This window comes from Rhamphochromis sp. 'chilingali' (assembly GCF_963969265.1).
Source record: "Rhamphochromis sp. 'chilingali' genome assembly, chromosome: 13".
Taxonomy (NCBI): domain Eukaryota; kingdom Metazoa; phylum Chordata; class Actinopteri; order Cichliformes; family Cichlidae; genus Rhamphochromis; species Rhamphochromis sp. 'chilingali'.
The window spans coordinates 3584830-3608040 of NC_137940.1; the positions used below are offsets into that span (position 1 = coordinate 3584830).

The following is a 23211-nucleotide window of genomic DNA, read 5'->3' on the forward strand; positions in this document are numbered from 1 at the left end:
TTGTACCACTGAACCTTTCTGCTGCCGAGCTCTTCATTTGGTAAAACACATGTTAATGTTGCTGTTTCACCAACATGGACTGTTTTCACTGGAACCAGAGAATCTAAGGTAAAAGAAAACGTTCAGTTTTTATGTTATTATCTCTACGTCTATCTATATATGAATCTATTCAACATAAATAATACGTTCAGTTTGGTCAGATGGTCAGATAAAACAAAAACAAACAGAAACAAATCCCCCCTTACTTCCTCGATGAAGAAAAAGCAATGTAATCCATAAGACGACCATCTTGAGAATGTGCTTTGGGGTTTTTCAGTAAGTTACGAAGGGGAAATGAGCACACTGGGTTAGACCATAAAATGCATCCGATTGGTTAAAACAGAAAAGACTTAAAATACACTTCCTGTCACATTGGTCTCTCTTCAGCATTTTCTAACTCTTATTATCTCTGTTTAATCTCCCGTTGCAATTTTTCTTATTATTTACTGTTAATTTTTGACTATTTCTGTCTGATTATAATTCACGTTCTCAAATGTTCAGAACAGAAAACACAACATGCATGACTTCTACGACTGGCTGTGGTGTGTACTGCAAGAAATACCTAAAATACATCAAACTCAGCACTTCAAAAGAAATTTGCAAGCTGTATGTTTCATTGGTGAGGCGCCATGACATTTCGTTCTTCAGAAGAGCTGAAAAGCAGACTGAACAGCGATGCATGGTTTAGCTTCTTGAAAAAACAAAACTAATGTGTAATTTGTGGAGCAAAACCATTCACCAGAACTCAATTACTCACTTTTTAACACTTTCGATTGTCTCATTTAATCATTCATGTTTAGCCCACTCGACCTAAACATGAATGATTTGATGCTTTTATCTACTATTATCTGCAGAACCAACAGTCTAATCAGTTTTCCTTCTTTCTCTCTTCTTTCACTTTTTTAATATCAGCAGTATAAAAAGAACTTTAAAGCAAATTAGGACAAATCCCTGAAGCACATTTGGTATTTCTGCACCATGAACTGAATACATTTAGGTTTCCATGGCAATTCAACATGTACATTTTGCACAGTATACAACATTTTGTGTAATGTGTAACTGCATAGGATCATCTTTATTTACTAATGGAAAACATTTTTAAGCTAAAGTAATAGCACAATACAGTCGCTGCTCATATCATCAGTTGCACCTGTTTAATTCAAGTTATTGTTAGCGTTTTATATGCGTGCGTGTATGTGCATGTGTAGCTCCTTAACCAAAGTATCTAGTCAGGAAATCAATGATTAGATACTTTGATTTGAGTATTTCAGGAGCTGATTGTTAAGACCCGGCTCTGCTATGGGACAGGGGAAGGAAACCAGTTAAGGCACAGTTTTATTCACAGAAAAAGAACTTGGAACTAAAAAACCGGCAAATACCCAACACAAAAATAACAGGTTCACGTACGAGTAGAAAATAAAACTAGCAGTAGAACTAGACGCTATTCAAACAAGTTCCACACCTCAAACAGAGTTTCACAAGAAAGTCTCACAGACAGAAGCATGTGAGGTGAACTGCACATTCAGTTCAAAGCAGCCCCCAAATACATTTTCAACAGCCATTTGTAGAGCACAGGCGAGCACAATCAGTGGCTGATTGGTCCCTTTATAATAATAATGGAGTGCATTTATATAGCGCTTTTCAAGACCCTTAAAGCGCTTTACAATTCCACTATTCACTCTCAACACTGGTGGAGGCAGCTGCAGTTGTAGCCACAGCTGCCCTGGGGCAGACTGACAGAAGCGAGGCTGCCATATCGCGCCATCGGCCCCTCTGGCCATCACCAGCATAGGCGGTAGGTGAAGTGTCTTGCCCAAGGACACAATGACCGAGACTGTCCAAACCGGGCCTTGAACCGGCAACCTTCCAATTACAAGATGAACTGTCAACTCTTGAGCCACCTTTCCCCGGAGGTGCTACCCACGGGTCCCCAGACAGCCAATCGTCTGTGGGTCCTGGCACGCTTGGATTTCCTTGAAGGCCAGCTCACTTCCCCCGAGGCCAGGGGCTGTAACACTGATCAACTTGGAGTTTTCCAGTTAAACCATCTCAGCCATGATAATATACATGTACAAATGTTAGATAGTCATACATAATTTAATTCAAATCAATTTTATTTACACAGCGCCAAATAACAACAACAGCTGCCTCAAGGCACTTGTTGAATTTAAAAGCAGTATTTATGATTTTAAAATGAAAGGTAACTTATAGGTGTACTACATATGATGCTTGTTTCTAGCCACATAGTTAAAATGTGATTAGGAGGAGTGGCAAAGGCCATCTCGGCCATTGTATTCATGATGGGAGCAACATGGCGGTTTCCAGAAATCAACACCCAGTCCTATGGATTTTTAATGTATTCATTCTTAGTTTATAAGAATACAATTTGTTGGAAGACATAATTACACACTGATCAGTGTATATTCATAAATATGATATTCTTTTATTCTTTAAATAACCTAAAACTAATTTGCTTACTGTACTTTTACGGCCAGGTTCTGTGCAAACACCAAGTAAGCGACTGAGAAATAGTTTAAATTTTCTTCCAAACAACCTGGACTTACTGCAAACAGCGTAACTGTAAATTATGAGCAGCAATGATTTCTCATGATAATCTATCTATACAGTCACCTCAGTCTGTCAGTTACTAAATTAACAGCTTTGCAGGACAGCTATTTTCCCTCTTCAACATAGCAGTCCAGTAAAGTATACGACTCTACTCCATTTGTTAGTCTCTCCTCCAGTCTTCCACACACTTGTGAACAAACGGTTCTCCAACCTGGAGACTGTCATGGTACGCGGCCCGGTGTCCGAGGAGCTGATGGGATGCCCACGCCCACGGGTGTGGCTGTTAACTCCACACCTGCATTCCATCTCAGGCGATTATCAGGTGGACTATTTGATCCAGCCCAGCCAGCTGCTCCACGTCAGTCCGTTAGTCGTCTCACAGCGGTAACGTACACCCACGGGAAGGCGGTTGTGAAAACCCTCATTTACCTGAACAAACGCTAATCTTTTCCTTTGCGCTCAGGTAACAGCTCGGCGTGTTTTTGAGCCACCTGCCCGTCTGGAGTTTGGATCGCCTCCAGTACCAACCACCTCTACTTTCCTGGAGCTCCCCCGCGGACCCTCACCCCTCCCTCCGGCCCCCGCGGACCCTCACCCCTCCCTCCAGCTCCCACGGCCCCGCTTTGACTGTAAGACTCACACTCTCCCCCACGTATGCTGCTATTTCCCCGCTCCCCAGTAACTCTCTTCCTCTTTCTGTTGCAGCCTCCCACAGTCCCGATTATGGCGTTCCTGCGTAACTCATCCCCCGGTCCTTTGGTTTTTCTAGTTTCTCGCGTGTTTTCCTTTGACCCTTCCGGGACACCTTTAGTTGAAATAAAGTTTATTTATCGTACTCCTGTGCGTGTTGTCTCTGCTTCTGGGTCCAGCTTGTGTACTGAACTTCGGTTCATGACAGAGTCAGCATTTGACCCCTTTTCAGCTGAAAAGCAGGGCCTCAAACTTGGGGGTACCAGTTATTTATGAGTGTTTGATCAGTGAAAGCAAAGTGCAATCTAAAAATATACATTGATAAAACATATCAAAGTGAACACAATCTCAGAATCTCTACCAGAATGCCTTTCTGTCCTTTAAAGAATTGCATATCTCCTGTTTGCAACCTTCCTGTATATTACTGACATGTTTTGGTGACATCTGCTTATTGTCTTTGGAAGTCAGTTTGGCCCCAATCCACTGAGATTTTAATGGGGATTTTCATGTCTCATTACCAAAGGTTAGAGCTTGATAAGCTGACAGGCATTTGCACTTACATTTTTGATAACACAGTGCATTTTGACAGGTGACTGACAAAAGATTCGGGTGGTAGTAAAACTACCTTTTGTCATAAAACAGCTGTGTGCAGGCAGGATAGGACCAAAACTGTGATGGTCCTAGGTTGGTGACCCAGTGTTTTTTTGTACTTTTAGTTTTTGATTCCACCATGGTTGATCATGGTAGTGTTTTGGTTTCTTTATCAGTATGTCTAGCTCCTTAGCTCTTTAGCATTTCCTGGGTTCTAGTTTTAGGTTTTGTTATCTGGCTTCCCGTGTTCTGTGTTTACTGTTTTACTTTGAAGGTCCATGTCTCGTATTTTGTTTTGTTTCCTCCCCGGCTCGTCATGCTTAATTAGGTTCAACCACCTCTCCCTTCTGTGTGCAGTTTCCTCCTGTGCTCGTCGTTGGTCCGTCTGTGTTTCCCTGCTTATCATCCCGTGTTTCCACACGGCTTGCCTTGCAAACCGTGACAAAAACACAGACTTACTGAGAGAAACAAAAACTCAAAAAAACAAAACAAAAAAGCCCACAGCTTTATTTGCTGAATGAATAAACAGTTCAACACTAAACTGGGAAATCTAAACAACTGATCACACTAAGAAATAGATGGAGAATCACACGCAACTATCAGGGACTGAGTGAGATGCTGACATAAATACACAGAAAGATAACGAAAAAATGAGAACATACAAGGAGCACAGCTGACATGAATAATCATAATGAGACAGGCGAAGCAAAACTGAACAGAACAAACATGGAAACATGAGACCTTCACAGGAAAAAGGATAAAACAGGAAACAGAGGAACAGGATGCACGAGTGGAAGAGAGGCAGATGAGAGGGAGTGAGGGAGTACGAGGGAGAGAGCAGACATGACGGGCCGGGGAAACATACATCAACATGATGGAATAAAACACGGGGAGGTGAAACAAGGCACAAGAACTCATACAACAGACACACAGCGGGAGACCGATGGTAAGGACACAAGGGGAAATCTAATAAACAAATCTCAACAGACCAACCCAGGTCTTATAGAATAAACCCCAGACTTACACAGCGGACCTAAACATAAAAAGTAATGCAAAATGACAAAAGACACAAGAAAACTCAAAACACTGGGTAAACTGAGCCAGGACTATGACACCTTTGGCTCTGAAAGAGATGACAACGGACTGTTGAACAGCTAAAATCCTATATCAGACAAACAAAGGCCAACATTTTTAAGGCCAGATGTTTACAAACTTAAAAGAACAGGGGATGCTACTCAGTGGTGTACTCATGGCCCTGAGTTTATGAGGTTTGAAAAGCATTGCATGAAGTGTTATTTACATGTTATTTACTTTTTACACAGTGTCCCAATTTTTTCAGAACTGGAAAGACTTTAAGTTTGGAGTTATATTTTGTCCACACATGTGAGTAAATGAATGATTCAGAATGAGGGATCAAAATTGTCCCTGTACACATGGACAGGAGTGACTGGGACCTGGTGGTTTATCAAACTTGCTGGGTCAAGTCAAATTCTGCAAACATGAACTGGTGTGCACCAGTAGTGGAAGATTTGATCAATTTAAAGGGAAAGTGCCAGGTGATATCAAATCAAATAGTTACTTCTGAGCTTAAAAGGAGCTAAGAACTATTTTAAGAAGCTTCAAATAAGTCAAGTGAAGTTTCTGTCCATGTCATGGGCAATATCCTGCAGTATAAAAATGCATCTTCATACTACATAAAGAAACACATGAAATGGGATATTTGTACAACGTAGAAAGATTAAAAAATAACTTTTTCAATTTATGCAAAATATAGTAGCATTTTTTTCTTAAATATTCACTGGGGAATTGCATGACTTTACCAGCAGGTGGCAACAGAGCCTTTGCTGCCACATTCAAACTGTATGGCCTCTAATGCTCCTGCTCCTCTTCTCACTGCAGCTGAAACTAAATGACATAACTCAGTTATGAAACAGCGATAAATAACCACATTCATCATTACTTTAATGGATCCATTTTAATTGTAGAACCAGTTTTTATGGTAATAGCAGGATTAATTGTGGGCTTACTATGTGGTTCGGTTTTGACTCTAGAAGACAGACAACAAACATACAAAACCTAACATAGTTTATCTAATAACTTTATCATTTTGACTATTTACAATGTAAACAATTGCTAAACAAATTAGTGTTCAATTACACTTTGCAGGGGATTGGTGGGTTAACACTTCTGACAAATACTGCGCCACATCCACTGTCTGATCAGCTACCTGTATTTTTAATTAGTTTTAATTATCTACTTCTTTGTTTACATTGACTCATTAAAGACCTTCTATAGTCCTGTCCAGCTGTTCTAGGGTGACTACAGGTCTCCTGCAATCTCCTCCATGATCTTGCTGGGAGACAAAGTGTGAACAAACCTGACATGATTTGACATAGATTTGAAAACTGCGTTTTTGTGTGAAAACGCTCTGCGTCCACATTAGCGTTTTCAGTCGTTTTCACAGAGTTGTGCGTCCACATTGAAACAGCCCAAAACGCTTACGTTCCAGTCCTGCGCATGCGCAAAAGCGAGTGAGTACAAACTGACATTAATCTTTTTTAGGGCTGTCAAAATTGAGAGCAATCAAAACAACTGCTTTATAATGCCCTCCGCTATCTTTGTTTAATTGGTCAAATATTTATTTTACATGACTTATTCTCAGTTCCCACCCTTGACTCCACTACCAGTACTTAAGGTAGGAGCTGAAAACTTGAGTCTGATGAGAAAGACTCTGTGGAGTAATTGCATCTGTGGAATAGCCTGCCTTTCTGGAACTGAGGCTTTTATTAACACTGACATTGTGTTTGAAGTCTTCATCTTTGCTTATGCTGTAAATAAACCTTTTGATCTTTTAAATTAAGAGTCCTGCATTTGAGTCCAAATTGCTTTAGTGGCAATCAGCAATCATTTAGTTAGTTTTGTGATCCACAAAGTGAATGATCAACATGTGCATAAACAATAGTGTTTGATGTTTTTTGTTTTATGACTGAAAAAAATACTTTTCATCTTCCCAAAAAGCTTGATTCTGTTCATCCGGATGTAGTGTTTTCAGTGCAAAAACAGTTTCAGAATGGAGTCTAATAGGCGATGTCTCATCACATGAGCCACATACAATGTGCTGCCTTCCCCCATAAATCTGCAGCTGTGGTTTGGAAAGGAGCCATCCTGGCTCCTGTGTACAGTCCCAGCAACACTCAAGAACATGTTGGTTGGTTGTAGGACTAGCCTTACTAAGGGCAGATACACGGAAATACAACCAGTTCCTCAGGTGTCTTGCTGAAAAGGTTGAGTACAAGAGGGAATCCATCAATGCTCAGCCTTTCACAAACCAAGAGGAGCATCAGCATCCATTAGCATTTGTCTGGGACGGGGACAAGCTGAGGACTAGCCCTTCAACCCTGGATGTGGGACCACTGAAGGTCGCCAGGGATTGGCAGATACAACTCGACTTGGATCAGAGACTCATTTTCCCCACAGAGATCTTAACAACTACTCTGCGACCAGACCTCATCCTTTGGTTTAACTCCCAGAAACGTGCTTATGTCATTGACCTGACAGTACCATGGGAGGAAGCAATTGAGGAAGCATTTGAGTATAGGAAGCTGCGGTATGCAAACTTGGGAGCTGAGGCAGAGGACAGAGGCTGGAAGATCAGGGTGTGCCTGGTGGAAGTGGGGTGCAGGGGCTTTGTTGCCAGTACAACAGCAAAACTACTTAGAGAAATTGGAGTCAGGAGACAGCTGCAACGGCATGCTATAGGAGAGTTAGCTAATACTGCTGAGAGGACCAGTCATTGGCTATAGCTGCAGAGGGCTGACAACACATGGGCAGCCTAAGGCAGTCAGCTAACCGTGAGACACATGACCAGGCTTGATCAACTTTTAGTGGGCCTGTCTCAGCAGAGGGTGTCATGTGATAAAAGGCCAAAACACCCTGTTAAGTTGAGGCACATAACTGATGATGTGTCCTGCTGGTAAAGCTTCCAGTTCTCCATTAGAAGTGATGCAATATCAAGGATTGTAACATCTAGTCCTTTTATTGAATCAGACTTTCAAATTATTCACAAACTGAAGAAATGTTTTCCTTTGGGTGAGAAAGGTGTCAGACAAATATATTTATGTATGAATACTATAGAATTAAGCATAACCATTGTGGGTTTGGATTTGCAGATATTTGACCTAAGACTGCAGTTTGCCTATCGCCCCAACCGATCAACAGATGACACCATCGCCACCACCCTACGCCTTGCCCTCACCCACCTGGACAAAAAGGACACATATGTGATTGCTGTTCATAGACTTCAGTTCAGCATTCAACACAATCATTCCTCAGCACCTGGATTGCAATACCCTACAACAGATAGTGAGAGCAGCTGAGAAGATCATTGGAGCCTCTCTTCCCTCCATCACGGACACTTATTGCAGCCACTGCATCCGCAAAGCCACCAGCATTGTGGAGGACCCCACACACCCCGCACACACCCTCTTCACCCTGCTGACTTCTGGAAGGAGGTACCGGAGCATTCGGGCCCTCACTGCCAGACTATGGAACAGTTTTTTCACCCAAGCCATCAGACTTGGTGGCTGGAGTGACTGGAGCGACACACACACACACACACACACACACACACACACACACACACACACACACACACACACACACACACACACACACACACACACCTTCAGACACCAAGCTACTTTTTGCACATTACTCAATTTTGCACATTTCCATTGTCCTGTTCTGTCTAGTGTTGCACTGTCTTGTCTTGGTTTTTTTTTTTCAAATTTTTGCACATTGCACTTTATGTAATCCTGTGTTCGTCTGTCATATGTAGCACCAGGTTGTCTCAATTCACTCTGTACTGTACCACTGTACATGGTTAAAGTTAAACAGACTGTTCGTAGCCTGTACATAGCTTGTACACTCACTACAGCCTGTACATACTTGTAGTTATAGCATATTCCTAACATATCTTTATACCGTGTACATTGTAACATAGATCCATATTCTGTAATATATCTGTATTATTGCTAAAGCACTTTCTGGATGGATGCAAACTGCATTTCATTGCCTTGTACTTGTGACATCTGCAATGACGATTGTAACGTGCCAAGAGATGTGGCTTTGCTTTTGGTGTTCTTTTTATCTTTCAGGTGTCAAGCCTCCACCTATTGGCCAGTTCGAAGTTGATTGGCATGTGTCTATTGGCTATCTGCGCCCAGTTGGCCAATCACACGCCGAGGATCACTACAAATGAGCAGCTCCCTGGCCAGCTGGTGGGTGCTGGCTTCTGCTATGACAAACATTTGCGAACAGGCTTCTTTGTATTATGTGTGGTGGGAGGCTGGACAGGTAAGCTGGGGTATCCTATACACTGGTTGCAGGTTTTAAACTGTTAGACACACTAGGTTATGCGGTTGATGCCACTTTTGTATGTTTTCACTGACCTTTTTGACGAGTAGCTAGGTAGGCCTTTTGTTTTGCATTTTTTGTTTCAGTTAGGCCCTGGAAGCTATCGACCTCTTTTTGTTTTATTAATTTCTTTGATTTGGATCAACCGCCCAGTCCTCCTCCCCCACCTCTTTTCTTTTGTTAAGTTTGACTATCCAGGCAAGCAACCAATAAATCCTGCCTGATTCTTAACTGTTCTGTGGTCTTCCTCCTTCATTGATTGTGGTTGTCCAGTGTTGCTGTCTCCTTCCAACTTTTGCCTCCACCATGGTAGGGGGGACGTAACAACGATAAAGTTGAATTCTATTCTATTCAGACTTCGACTCCACGTTAACCTGTGCCGGTGTTTCAGGTTAAGGGTTTCTGTGTCTGTCTGCCAGAGTGTCAGGCGGTTTGACAAGACTGAAGACCTTGGCAAACAAAGTCTCCATCTGCAGCTTGTACAAATGCATGCACGTATCGACATTATTCTCAGGAAACCACCGATCAGCTCGACGGACCCTCCAGTTTACCTGCATACATCCTGTTCACCTGTGAGCTGTTACTGATTCAGGAAACACGAACACCCTCCTCACAGCTCCTGGAGCTTGTGTTTAGAATAGAATAGAATAAACCTTTATTATCCCACGGATGAGAAATTTCGGTGTTACAGAGCTCTTAAAGCAAGGGAAAATAAAATATAAAAGGAAGACACAAGGTGGTCCTATAAACACAAGCAACTGAAGTTCATATATACAGGTACCAATGCACAGAATAGGTATAGAAAAACTGAGAAAATTGTACAGAGATATGTATAAAATGTACAGTAAACAAACAAGCTGGTGAGTAAGATGACCAAAAGAATGTTAAACTGTGTTACAGAGTCTGACAGCTGCTGGTAAGAATGACCTGCAGTAGCGCTCCTTCCTACACTGTGGGTGTAAAAGTCCACTGCTGAATGAGCTGCTCGGTGTTCAGTCTCATGCAGGAGATGGAGGTGTTGTCCATGATGGATGTTAGCTTAGACAACATCCTCTCCTCTCCAACCTGCTCGATGGACTTCTGCGGATGTTCCAGGACAGAGCTGGTCCTCCTGACCAGTTCGTTGAGTCTCCCCCGTCCCTCTCTGCCATTCCACCACTCCAGCAGACCACAGCATAGAAAATAGCAGACGCCACCACAGTGTCGTATTGTGTTTCTCCACAGAGTGACGGACCAGGAGAGACGATGGACACTGAGATAACTACAGAGCACCTTAAAAGCCAACGGGGGGGGTTGGGGGTTCATGGTCATTGGTTCATCTTTAATAACTTGTTAGTTTAGAAGTGATAAAGTTAAAAAAATTTGTTGTAGCTTCCTGATCTGAAGAGTGAAGCCGACATGGAAGCGCATTCTCTCTAAAATCCAGCAGGTGGCGAACCCGCTGACTGTGAAACAGAAGTCCATGAGAAAACCATCACAGACCATCGAGACCATCGCCGACCCCTCCCTGTGATCAATCAGCTGGTAGTTTAGCTGACAAACTGATGCTGTGGGTTCCCTGTGAGCTTCTGGATGGATCGCTAACGCTGCCGCCACAGTTCTGATGTTCCTTTGGGAAATTTGTGTGTTTGTTAGGAAAGTCTGAATAAATAAAGTTGGATGTGATCTTTGTGTTCGAGTTTGCTCTCAGATCTGATTGGCAGGCAAGATGTTCACAACTTCAGTTTTTTTATTTCTATATGATGAATTCTGCATTATTAAGTGATAAGAACAAGTAATCTGATGTCCTGTAATCATTATGACGCTATACTTTGAGATACAATAAAAGATACAATAAATAGAATAAGTTTATATACAAAGTATCGGTATCGGATCAGTATCGTCGATACCACCTTGAATTTTACTTGGTATCTGATCGGAAAGGAAATCAGTGGTATCGCACATCACTACTGCCACCTGCTGCTCGCTCTCTACATCACATCCTGCCAAACCATCAAGAGGAAGCTTTTCAAAATAAGATGAAATACTGGCTAAGGTGTGACAGCTCTGAACCAATCAGTTTGCAGCAAACCAACAGTTTAACACTTAAACCCCCGCGAGCCATCATTTTAGGGATTCCTACCTATAAAACCCGGAGAGCAGTCAAATGGTGGAAGTGGAAGCTAAATTGGCTAGTCATTCATATGTATATTAGGCTGTTAAGTAGGAATTCTGGAGGGAGGGGAGTGGGGGTGGGGGAGTGGAGTGTTTCAGTTTGCCATCTTGGGGAGAAATCAACACACATGGGTGTATGTCCTTTGTTGCTGACATTTATTGATAAAAACAGTACAAAAAACCAACCATTTGTACACATATTTACAAATAATTCAACATTGTCAGCAATCACTCACAATCCTGGCACTGCCATGGTATCTGTAGTCTGCATTTACCACATGTGTATCTTTTGCAGCGAACACATCGCACAGTGGCCTGATTGTTCTTGCATTTGTGTTTGACCTGACACGTGGCTCTTTTTCCAGGGCTAGGTGTGGAGGGTTCTGCCCGAAGCAACTGATCTTTTCTTGCCTTCTTCGCAGCTACATGAGAGTGAGCCAACTCCCTTGCAAGCTCCACCAGGAAGTCCACCCGTCTTTCCTTCGTCCCGGTGCATGCTTGATACAGCACATGTGCATTCAGTGCTGCCATGTCAATCATGTTATAAAACACGGCGACTGGCCAGCGCCGTGTTCCTTTGCGGACAGTGTACTCCCGAACCATCTGGTCCATCACATCCACGCCACACTTTGTTTTGTTGTAAAGGGTGACAGTGTTTGGCTTCCTTTTGGTGGTGTTATCAGTCTGAACCACGCTGTGCATGCTGCTAAGAATATAGACTGTCTTCTTCCGTTTGGCCGCATACGCCGTCAGCGTGGCAGCAGAGGTTGAAAACACCTAAGAAATAAGATAAATTGTTATTTCCATAGCACTTTTACACACAATGAAACACATAAACATAGAACCACAAAAGACCTGTAACATACCTGAGTGGTGAATTCATTGCGATCTGTCTGTCTAGTGGATTGAGGAATTTCCCTGCGAATCTTGTTGACTGTGCCGAGGATGGTGGTTTTCCGTCTAAGAAGTTTTTGCGCGAGTGAAAGCGATGTGAAGAAATTGTCCGTGGTAACATTTCTGCCCTTGTCTAGGAATGGTTCCATCAGCCTCATCACTACATCTTCAGACAGTCTCTCCCCACTGGGACGATTGGGGTCCTTGCCAAGATATGGGAAGACATTGCAAATGTACTTGGATTTTAGGTCGCAAGCCACCCAAAACTTGATCCCAAACTTGTCAGGTTTACTTGCAATATACTGCAGGAAACAGCACTGAGTCTTTGATGGGAAAAGCTGCTCATCAACGGTGATATGTAGACCAGGGTTGTAGCACGTGATGCAGTTGGTGACAAATGATCCCCACACACTGGAAATTGCAGCGAACTTATCAGTCTTTGCTCGATCACTGCGGGTGGACTTGTCATCAAAGCGTAGGTGTTGCATGATGTCTTGGAAGCGGTTTCGTGCCATAGTTCCAATGATCTGTGGGTTTCCCAGGTTTGCTGACCAGCAGTCATTTACAGATGGAACCCTAAAAACCCCCCGCAAGATGACAACTGCAATAAATGCCATTAGTTCAGGGAGGTCCATGAACCAATGAACATGCTCCGTTTCCTGTGCATGTTGAATAGTCCATTCTTGAATGCTACGAAGCATGTCATGAGTGATGAAACACAGGAAGCTCTGAAGGCGACTCGAGATACTTTTCCTGGCCTCAGCCGTTGGCTCTCCATCTGCAGCGTACGCTTCTATTGGGGTGAAAGGGAGACGGGTCCCCACATGTTCTTCACGCCACACTGTGCCATCTTTTGCTGTCTCAGTCCCCAAACAAGCTCTCTTTTTAGGTGGAGAAGCAGTCTCCTCATCTGCAGTGTGAACAAATTCAAACTGTGAGCAATGGGAAGGTCAAACGAAATCACAAATGCATGCATAGATACTAATTATAATTCCAGTATCTCCTCATCTGTATCAGAATAATGTCTGAAATATCTTACTTACTACATCCACTTACTTGTTTGAAATGAAATAGGAAATGATATGAAATGTCTTCCTAAATAAAAAGATACAACTAGAGTTAGGGTTACTAGCTAACCCTAATCCTGCTCTGCTTTTTTAGTATTTTTCACTTACTTGTTTGAAATGAAATTGGAAATAATATGAAATGAAATCTAACCTGAAGACTGATCAGACAGCTCCGAGTCCGAATCCGGCTGAAGTTCTAGGTCTTCTCCATCCGAGTCACAAGGGTTGACTTCACTCAGGATCATTTCCAAGGCCTGCTGCATTTTCTTTCCTTGGAGAGGAGGTTCGTACACCACAGAATTCTTCAGGGCAATGAAGGATTAGGCTAAATGCAGTGAGATTATATCCACCTCAACACAAAAGGAAGTCGTCCCCCCCCCCCACACACACACACACAAAGAGGCAGTTGGCAGTTAGACATCAGCAATCATTCACACACACCCACTCCCCTCCAGAATTCTCAGGTAACGACCTAATTTACATATGAATTGATGCGAAAAGACTAGCCAAGTTCGCTTCCACTTGGCTGACAGAGGGTTAGAAAAGTCTGGGACTTCTAGTGATTATACAATATCCCTCACTGGATGCATCCCTCATGTATTGGAGAGCATTTAGTTTCTTCACCAAGGATACATTGCATAGGCTACTGATTAGAGCAAAAAAAAAAAAGAAAAACCCTCCCAACTATTAGATGACATGCTGTACTTCCTGAGTTACAGCTACCAAATAATCTAACAAAGCTTACATTGTATTGTGCCTTTTCTTTATAGACCTCCTTATGTTAAGTTTTACTTCCTCACACTCAACTGAGAAATTGTCCATGATGTATGAGATGATTTCTTTCAGCCAAAAAATGATTAGACCCCCATCTTCCAGCACCTCTGAAGCTTTATTGTACTCATGAACCGAAATGCTAAAACAAGTTCAGGGATAACCTGTTCTACAACACCATTTTCAGTGTGTGGTAACTGTCAGGTTTATATTATTAGGTTGTCATTTATGCTTAGAAATATTTACTCATATATGCTTAGAGTTTTATAATCAATTGCATATTGATAGAGGTTTGATCCTTAGCAGTCTGTAAAGACTCTGTGTGCCTTCCAGAGTGTTCTGGCAAACACACTCACATCCTGGGGTCACGAGAAGAGGTCGTACCTTCTTTTTTTGTTTCATGGTATAGCAAACACAAGTATATCTGTTTTAGTCTAACTGCCTTTTGTTTAGATGAACGGCTGGACTTCCAGACCAGCAGGATTAGGGAATTCATTTATGGGGTCACATCTTGACCACACAACACACACACACACACACACACACACACACACACACACACACACACACACACACACACACACGGTACTCTTTGTCTACATGTAAACATGTATACCTATGTAAGACTCATATGTTCATTCATGTAACCTCAATAAAAGAGCAGTGTTACGAGGGCGCAGACGAGAGCAACCTATGGTCAAGCGAAGGAACGGCGCTCGTCCAGTAGTGATGGGATTTGCGGCTCTTTTTAGAGATCCGGCTCTTTCGGTTCGGCTCACTAAAAAGAGCCGGCTCTTTCGGCTCCGAACCGGCTCTTCAGGTTGTTTTGTTGCTTTAATTAATTTATTATTAACAATAATATAAAATTATGCACAAAAGGAATTACTAATGTAAAAAAAGTGGTTTTATTTATATATGTTTATATATAAATATATGCGGTGGCCCCTAGAGACAAAACACGTACAAACTCCAAAACACATTTCTAGCATGAACTGAACTTTCAAAGCAGAGCTACTAGATCACTTAAATTACACAATTGAAAGCATGTGTGTATTGTTTGTGTATTTATACACAGGCACTCATATATATTCAAATAATTTAAAAAAAAGTTCATTTACCTGTTATTACCACACACCAAATCCGGTCGTTGGTACTTGCTGGCTTGTGTAGCCACATGATAACAAAAGCTCAACACTGTGCCCAGCATCCTGGAGCACTTCTGTTGTCTTTTGTACGTGTTTTGAGTTTTTATGTGCTTCTGAGTTTTTACGTGTTTTGGAGTTTTTACGTGTTTTGGAGTTTGTACGTGTTTTTACGTGTTTCGGAGTTTGTACATGCTTCAGAGTTCGTATGTGATTTGAAGTTTGTACATGCTTTGTCTCTAGGGGCCACCGTAAATATACTGTAGCGGGTCAGGGCTGTTCAGGGTTCTGTTTGTACAGTAATGTTTGTTTATGTTGCCATAGTGACAGGTGACGCCCTCTCGCTGCGACGGTGTGTCCTTCCGGGGTCAGAGGGCGCCTTGTGTTGTTGTTGTTGTTTTTCGCTGTGCTGTGGCCGCGCTGAGCATTAGCTAGCGGCAGTGTTTTCTAGAATTGTTAATAAATGGCTGTGCTCCCTGGCTAGCTCACGGAAGCAAGACCAAACGACACCTCCGTCTCCTCCTTTTCTGAGCTCGCCACAATACTGTGCAACTGGCTGTTGGATTTCCTCACCGGAAGACCTCAAGCAGTACGGGTCGGCAGTAATACATCCAGCACCATCATTCTAAACACGGGGGCCCCGCAGGGATGTGTGCTGAGCCCCCTCCTCTTCACTCTGCTGACCCATGACTGCACTCCATCATACAGCTCCAACCTCTTCATCAAGTTTGCGGACGACACAACGGTGGTGGGTCTCATTAGCAACAGGGATGAGACCGACTACAGAAGTGAGGTGAGACGCCTGGCCACGTGGTGTGCTGACAACAATCTCTCTCTGAATGTGGAGAAGACGAAGGAGATTGTTGTGGACTTCAGGAGAATGCACACCCAACATGCTCCTCTGACCATTGACGGAGCGTCTGTGGAGAGAGTGAGCAGCACCAAGTTCTTGGGTGTGCACATCACAGAGGATCTCTCCTGGACGTACAACACCACAGCACTGGCCAAGAAATCACAGCAGCGTCTCTTCTTTCTCCGCAAACTAAGAAGAGCAGGAGCACCAGCCCCCATCATGCACACTTTCTACAGAGGCACCATCGAGAGCATCCTGTCGAGCTGCATCACTCTGTGGTTTGGAGCCTGCAATGCGTCCTGTCATAGAACCCTCCAACGCATAGTGAGAGCTGCAGAGAGGATCATTGGTGTCTCTCTCCCCTCCCTCCAGGACATTTACAGCACCCGTCTCACTAAAAAAGCCCTTTGCATAGCGGCTGATCCCACGCACCCAATGCAAAGCTTCTTCAAGCTGCTGCCGTCGGGGAGGAGACTGCGGAGTCTCCAGGCCAGGACCAGCAGGCTGAAGGACAGCTTCATCCATCAGGCTGTCAGGAAGCTTAACTCCCTCCCGATTCTGCCCCCTCTCCCCTCTCTCCTCCACGGTCTCACTGAACTCTGTCACACACACACACACACACACACACACACACACACACACACACACACACACACACACACACACACACACACACACACTCTCTCTCTGACTCACTCACTGGCCTGCACCAGTTACCAGTCACTTTGTGGAGCATTGGACTGCCATTACCTCATAAGACTCTGTTGTTACACTATCTCTTACCGTACATTACTAAATCTCCATTTGCACTATTTGCCTACTTGCACTACTCTGCCTGGTTTACACCCAATGTCATTTACCCATTATATTGTATATTGTATAGCTTTCTTGTTATATGTAAAATTGTATTGTATTTATTTAAATTTTTACTTTTTAATTATTTTACCTGCATTTTTTAATCACTCTTATATTTAAATGTTCATTTGCTATTTTATCTAGGGATTGAGAGTAACGTAGTTTCTATTCTCTGTGTGTCCTGTACATGTGGCAGAATTGACAATAAAGTTGACTTTGACTTGACTTTGACTTATTTATTCACTCCACATAAAATGTAATAAATAAATCATCTAATACAAAAATCAACTATTCACATTTCAACTTTTAACTATTTAAATTTTCAGCTTTTTCCTTTTACAAATTTAAAGTGAAAACAACACAAAACACTGCAAACCACAACACAATTAAATATAAATTATAATATGAAAACAAAAAGAACATGCATATTCTCTGTCATATGGGCCCGCATGAATAAACTTTCTGAATCCTTCATCATCTGCAACCAAAAATAGTTGTGGATGATTACTATACCTTTCTAATGTGACGTTGTTGTCCCTGGCTCTCTTTCTCTCTTTCTCCCTCTGGCTCTGTTCCTGTGTGTAACTACCGCTCCATACCCTCCCCCCCTCTGCCCAGCGTAAAGCAAAAGGCTCGCGTGCAGAGTGAAGCGGAAAAAAAGTGCGAGAGAGGGTGAGAGAAAGAAAAAAAAACAACCCACGTGACGGCTCGCGTCGTTCACGTCAAGGAGCCGGCTCTAAGAGCCATTTCATTCGCGAACGACCCATCACTATCGTCCAGTCCTCTCCCTCATGCATGAGTAACACAAAGAACTTTGACTACTTGTGTCTTGCTTTTGCTGTGTAGTAGAATTGTCTTGAACGTTCCAGCCAATAGGTTTATGCTACGAACCTATCAGTAACTTGCTCACTGGGCAATCTACTGCATTTAAGTTATGTAGCAGATTGATTTCATATTCTATTTCAATGTAGACGATATGTGGTGCTTACCATTGTTAGGATTGTAGTTAAACTTGGGTGTCGTGGGAAACCTGAGGCATTCACCTTGTTTTCTGAAGGTCTCTAAATCAGAAGCTGTCACAGTCTTGTTCCTCGCTGCAGAGAACAACAGCAGGAAAAGCACCATTAGAATGTATTGTGCTCACACTAGTGTTCGAGGATGTTTGAATCCTAAAGCGTATTTTGTTTGTTTCGTGTGATCGGGCAGCTGCCTCCTTAAAGAACTACCTCCACTACTTAAAAGAGTTTACTCTATGTTGCACTTATTTGACAGCTTCAGTTAGCCTGCTGGTTACTTAAATGTTACAATATCTGTTACAATATAAACCTGCTACAATTAACACAGATGTGTTGTTTAACAATTTTATGAAATAACAACAAACAGAAGTCAGACATGTTAGCTAAATGTATTGGCCAGTACTCAGTCTGTATAGCACATGGAGGGCAGTCTGCACAGCCAGGTGTAAAAACAACCTTTTGTTTGTCCTTTTCTCACTCTTTTTTAAGTGCGTTGAGACAACTATTGTTGCAATTTGGCACTATATAAATAAAAGTGAATTGAATTTTGCTAAATAAAAAAAAATGACAGGGAACTTTTTAAACCCAGAAATGGAATGTAATTGTGTTTTTGAAGTACTGTGACTGAGTATCGGGCACAAAGGGCGATGGTGACTTTTAGTTTTTATGTTTTTTTGTAACGGTATAAACAATGACAGGTGGTCGATTGGCCAATTGGTCATGATCGACTCTGGGCTGGAACAATTACAGCCGAGGAGGTCGGATACACTCTCCTCCTTGTTTGGGCAACGGCTCTGAAAGCAGTCTCATCACATTCAAACAGAAGAAAATCGTATTGAGGCGAAAAGGAACGCAGTTTGTCCCGTGCTTCAGCTAGAATAAAAAAACAGACACAAAACTGGAGTTAATCTGTGTCCTCCGCTGCACAGCTTCTTCTTCTCTCACTCTCTCCCCCTCCCTCTCCTGTTGCTACTTCAGTTATGAAACTGATCAATGATCAGCTGATCGGCTTTTCTGTCTCTTGTTTGTTTATCGCCCACTTTGCGCCAGAAAGAGGAAACCAGCGGATGTTGCGCTAAACATACATGCAGCATGTTAAAGCCTGATAAGTTGTTTATTTAATTTATTTATTAAATCATTTATTTAATTGATTTAATATTACTTTCTAGGATCTGCTGATGTTTGTTGGAGCCACAGCCGTAAAGCTGCTGGTCATGATGTCAGGTTGGTTATCTGGTGAGAGGGAAACATGAAGATGAAACCAGGAGATGTCCTTACTGGATCATCAGAGCTGAACAGGTGATGGAGAAACATGATAGGTGACATGAGTGAAGGGAAGTTATGAACTGTTTCTGAGAGACCAATAACACCAGCATCCTTTTTTTTTATGTAGCTGACAGCTGGTAACTGTGCAGGGGCGGGTCTAGCAAAGTTTTGCCAGGGGGCCAAGTAGAGCATTAACAGGGAGAGGAGGGGGGCACAAAGAAATACTTTTCTTTCTTATTCTCATTTAAAATGTCTGAATCTTACAACTGTGGGAGACAACGCCGCTCTCTCCGATCCTTTCGTGTTGGTAGAGATCATGCAGAGATGTTTCCAAGTTTCACACAATCCTTTTGTTACCCATTTTTCCTTACAGATACATCTGGAGATCAGCACACTGCAGTCCTTTGCAGTCCTATTCTAAAGGCTGATCTCAAGAATTCAACACAACAGCTACAGTTTTAGTCTCTGGTATCCTCCCCCTATAGTAAACACCCCCACAATGGAAAAACACTGGTACAGTAGCCAGGGGTGCTGACACCCTGACCCCCATCTCCTTTTAACACTAGGAGTCCCAGGCTTCTACCTTTCTACCTATAAAACCCGGAACCAGCCAAATGGCTGGTAGGCTTTTAGCTAAGCTTTAGCTTCAGCCAAGTGGAAGCTAAATTGGCTAGTCATTCATATGTATATTAGGTTGTTAAAAAGGAATTCAGGAGGGAGGGGAGTGGGGGTGTGTGGCTGAGGGGGTGGGGGAGCTGCTAAAAGCTGTGAACTTCCTTTTGTGTTTCATCTTGATGCATTCTCAATCATCCAGGGAAATAAATCTCCAAAAGTCACCAACTTGGAGTGTTTCAGTTTGCCGTCTTAGGGAGAAATCAACACACATGGGTGTTTGTCCTTTGTTGCTGAGATTTATTGATAAAAACAGTACAAAAAACCAACCATTTGTATACATTTTTACAAATAATAATAAAAAGTGAGTGAGTACATTTCAACATTTTCAGCAATCACTCACAATCCTGGCACTGCCATGGTATCTGTAGTCTGCATTTACCACATGTGTATCTGTTGCAGTGAACACATCGCACAGTGGCATGATTGTTCTTGCAATTGTGTTTGACCTGACACGTGGCTCTTTTTCCAGGGCTCGTTGTGGAGGGTTGTGTCCGAAGCAACTGTTCTTTTCTTGCCTTCTTCGCAGCTACATGAGAGTGAGCCAACTCCCTTGCAAGCTCCACCAGGAAGTCCACCCGTCTTTCCTTCGTCCCGGTGCATGCTTGATACAGCACATGTGCATTCAGTGCTGCCATGTCAATCATGTTATAAAACACGGCAACTGGCCAGCGCCGTGTTCCTCTGCGGACAGTGTACTCCCGAACCATCTGGTCCATCACATCCACGCCACACTTTGTTTTGTTGTAAAGGGTGACAGTGTTTGGCTTCCTTTTGGTGGTGTTATCAGTCTGAACCACGCTGTGCATGCTGCTAAGAATATAGACTGTCTTCTTCCGTTTGGCCGCATACGCCGTCAGCGTGGCAGCAGAGGTTGAAAACACCTAAGAAATAAGATAAATTGTTATTTCCATAGCCCTTTTACACACAATGAAACACATAAACATAGAACCACAAAAGACCTGCAACATACCTGAGTGGTGAATTCATTGCGATCTGTCTGTCTAGTGGATTGAGGAATTTCCCTGCGAATCTTGTTGACTGTGCCGAGGATGGTGGTTTTCCGTCTAAGAAGTTTTTGCGCAAGTGAAAGCGATGTGAAGAAATTGTCCGTGGTAACATTTCTGCCCTTGTCTAGGAATGGTTCCATCAGCCTCATCACTACATCTTCAGACAGTCTCTCCCCACTGGGACGATTGGGGTCCTTGCCAAGATATGGGAAGACATTGCAAATGTACTTGGATTTTAGGTCGCAGGCCACCCAAAACTTGATCCCAAACTTGTCAGGTTTACTTGCAATATACTGCAGGAAACAGCACTGAGTCTTTGATGGGAAAAGCTGCTCATCAACGGTGATATGTAGACCAGGGTTGTAGCACGTGATGCAGTTGGTGACAAATGATCCCCACACACTGGAAATTGCAGCGAACTTATCAGTCTTTGCGCGATCACTGCGGGTGGACTTGTCATCAAAGCGTAGGTGTTGCATGATGTCTTGGAAGCGGTTTCGTGCCATAGTTCCAATGATCTGTGGGTTTCCCAGGTTTGCTGACCAGCAGTCATTTACAGATGGAACCCTAAAAACCCCCCGCAAGATGACAACTGCAATAAATGCCATTAGTTCAGGGAGGTCCATGAACCAATGAACATGCTCCGTTTCCTGTGCATGTTGAATAGTCCATTCTTGAATGCTATGAAGCATGTCAAGAGTGATGAAACACAGGAAGCTCTGAAGGCGACTCGAGATACTTTTCCTGGCCTCAGCCGTTGGCTCTCCATCTGCAGCGTACGCTTCTATTGGGGTGAAAGGGAGACGGGTCCCCACATGTTCTTCACGCCACACTGTGCCATCTTTTGCTGTCTCAGTCCCCAAACAAGCTCTCTTTTTAGGTGGAGAAGCAGTCTCCTCATCTGCAGTGTGAACAAATTCAAACTGTGAGCAATGGGAAGGTCAAACGAAATCACAAATGCATGCATAGATACTAATTATAATTCCAGTATCTCCTCATCTGTATCAGAATAATGTCTGAAATATCTTACTTACTACATCCACTTACTTGTTTGAAATGAAATAGGAAATGATATGAAATGTCTTCCTAAATAAAAAGATACAACTAGAGTTAGGGTTACTAGCTAACCCTAATCCTGCTCTGCTTTTTTAGTATTTTTCACTTACTTGTTTGAAATGAAATTGGAAATAATATGAAATGAAATCTAACCTGAAGACTGATCAGACAGCTCCGAGTCCGAATCCGGCTGAAGTTCTAGGTCTTCTCCATCCGAGTCACAAGGGTTGACTTCACTCAGGATCATTTCCAAGGCCTGCTGCATTTTCTTTCCTTGGAGAGGAGGTTCGTACACCACAGAATTCTTCAGGGCAATGAAGGATTAGGCTAAATGCAGTGAGATTATATCCACCTCAACACAAAAGGAAGTCGTCCCCCCCCCCCCCCCCCCACACACACACACACAAAGAGGCAGTTGGCAGTTAGACATCAGCAATCATTCACACACACCCACTCCCCTCCAGAATTCTCAGGTAACGACCTAATATACATATGAATGACTCCAGCATTTGACTGACTGCTCTCCGGCTTTTAAAGGTAGAAACGCAAAATGACTGCTCTCCGGGGGTCTAAGTGTTTAAGGTAGTGTCCTTTTGTTATTTGTCTGCCCCTCACCCTCAGTAACTCTTGCAGTAACTCTTGCTTCTGTCCTGGGGGTGGGGGTTAATTCTTCTCCTGCCCTGCACCCCAGTTCATTGTTCACATTCCAGGCCTTTTCTGTTTGTATTCTTACACACTAGCAAACTCCATATTATAATTTTGCAAGCCACCCTAAAATACAGTCTCTTTAGCTCTAATGTATATTCAGCAATCTATTATTCTCAAAACAACCAAAGTGGTCATCTGATGCAAAATGTATAGAAATCATACATATATACCAACAAGACAGTGTACATCACTGTCACAACAGCATTTGTTTTCATTCAAAGGTTTTATGTCTTTGTGGTTCTCTAGTCAAAATGCCCAGGACGATTTTTTGTCCCAGTCCAGCCCTGATTGAATTCAAGCTACTTTGTATTCAGACATGGCTACAATTTAGATGGAAGACAATTATAGTCTAGTTGATGAATATTAAAATGATTAATCACTTGATCAGTTAACTTGTTGAAGAAAAATCCATTTGCGAAAATCCATACTGGGCTCTACAACTAG

General features: G+C 42.8%; 2 protein-coding genes across 2 annotated transcripts; both read right to left on the reverse strand.

Annotated features, from left to right (window-relative positions):
* Positions 1-10248: 10248 nt before the first annotated feature.
* LOC308408336 (piggyBac transposable element-derived protein 4-like) lies at positions 10249-17589 on the reverse strand (the record flags this gene model as incomplete). The annotated part of the gene is made up of 5 exons (XM_080900534.1): positions 17553-17589; positions 13570-13720; positions 12324-13261; positions 11869-12234; positions 10249-10461 (listed from the first exon to the last, which is right to left on the reverse strand). Exons 2-5 carry the CDS (start codon positions 13679-13681, stop codon positions 10249-10251), a joined length of 1629 nt encoding a protein of 542 aa, XP_080756660.1. The 5' UTR covers positions 13682-13720; positions 17553-17589.
* Positions 17590-20225: 2636 nt separating this feature from the next.
* Positions 20226-22625, reverse strand: LOC308408982 (piggyBac transposable element-derived protein 4-like). The gene is made up of 3 exons (XM_080901468.1): positions 22213-22625; positions 20967-21904; positions 20226-20877 (listed from the first exon to the last, which is right to left on the reverse strand). Exons 1-3 carry the CDS (start codon positions 22322-22324, stop codon positions 20329-20331), a joined length of 1599 nt encoding a protein of 532 aa, XP_080757594.1. The 5' UTR covers positions 22325-22625; the 3' UTR covers positions 20226-20328.
* Positions 22626-23211: the final 586 nt, after the last annotated feature.

Coding starts and splice junctions, on each gene's coding strand:
- LOC308408982 (XM_080901468.1), bottom strand. CDS start 22,324: ATGCAGCAGGCCTTGGAAATGATCCTGAGTGAAGTCAACCCTTGTGAC. Junction 21,905..22,212: donor GCTGTCTGATCAGTCTTCAG/GTTAGATTTCAT, acceptor TTCACACTGCAG/ATGAGGAGACTGCTTCTCCA. Junction 20,878..20,966: donor GCAATGAATTCACCACTCAG/GTATGTTGCAGG, acceptor CTTATTTCTTAG/GTGTTTTCAACCTCTGCTGC.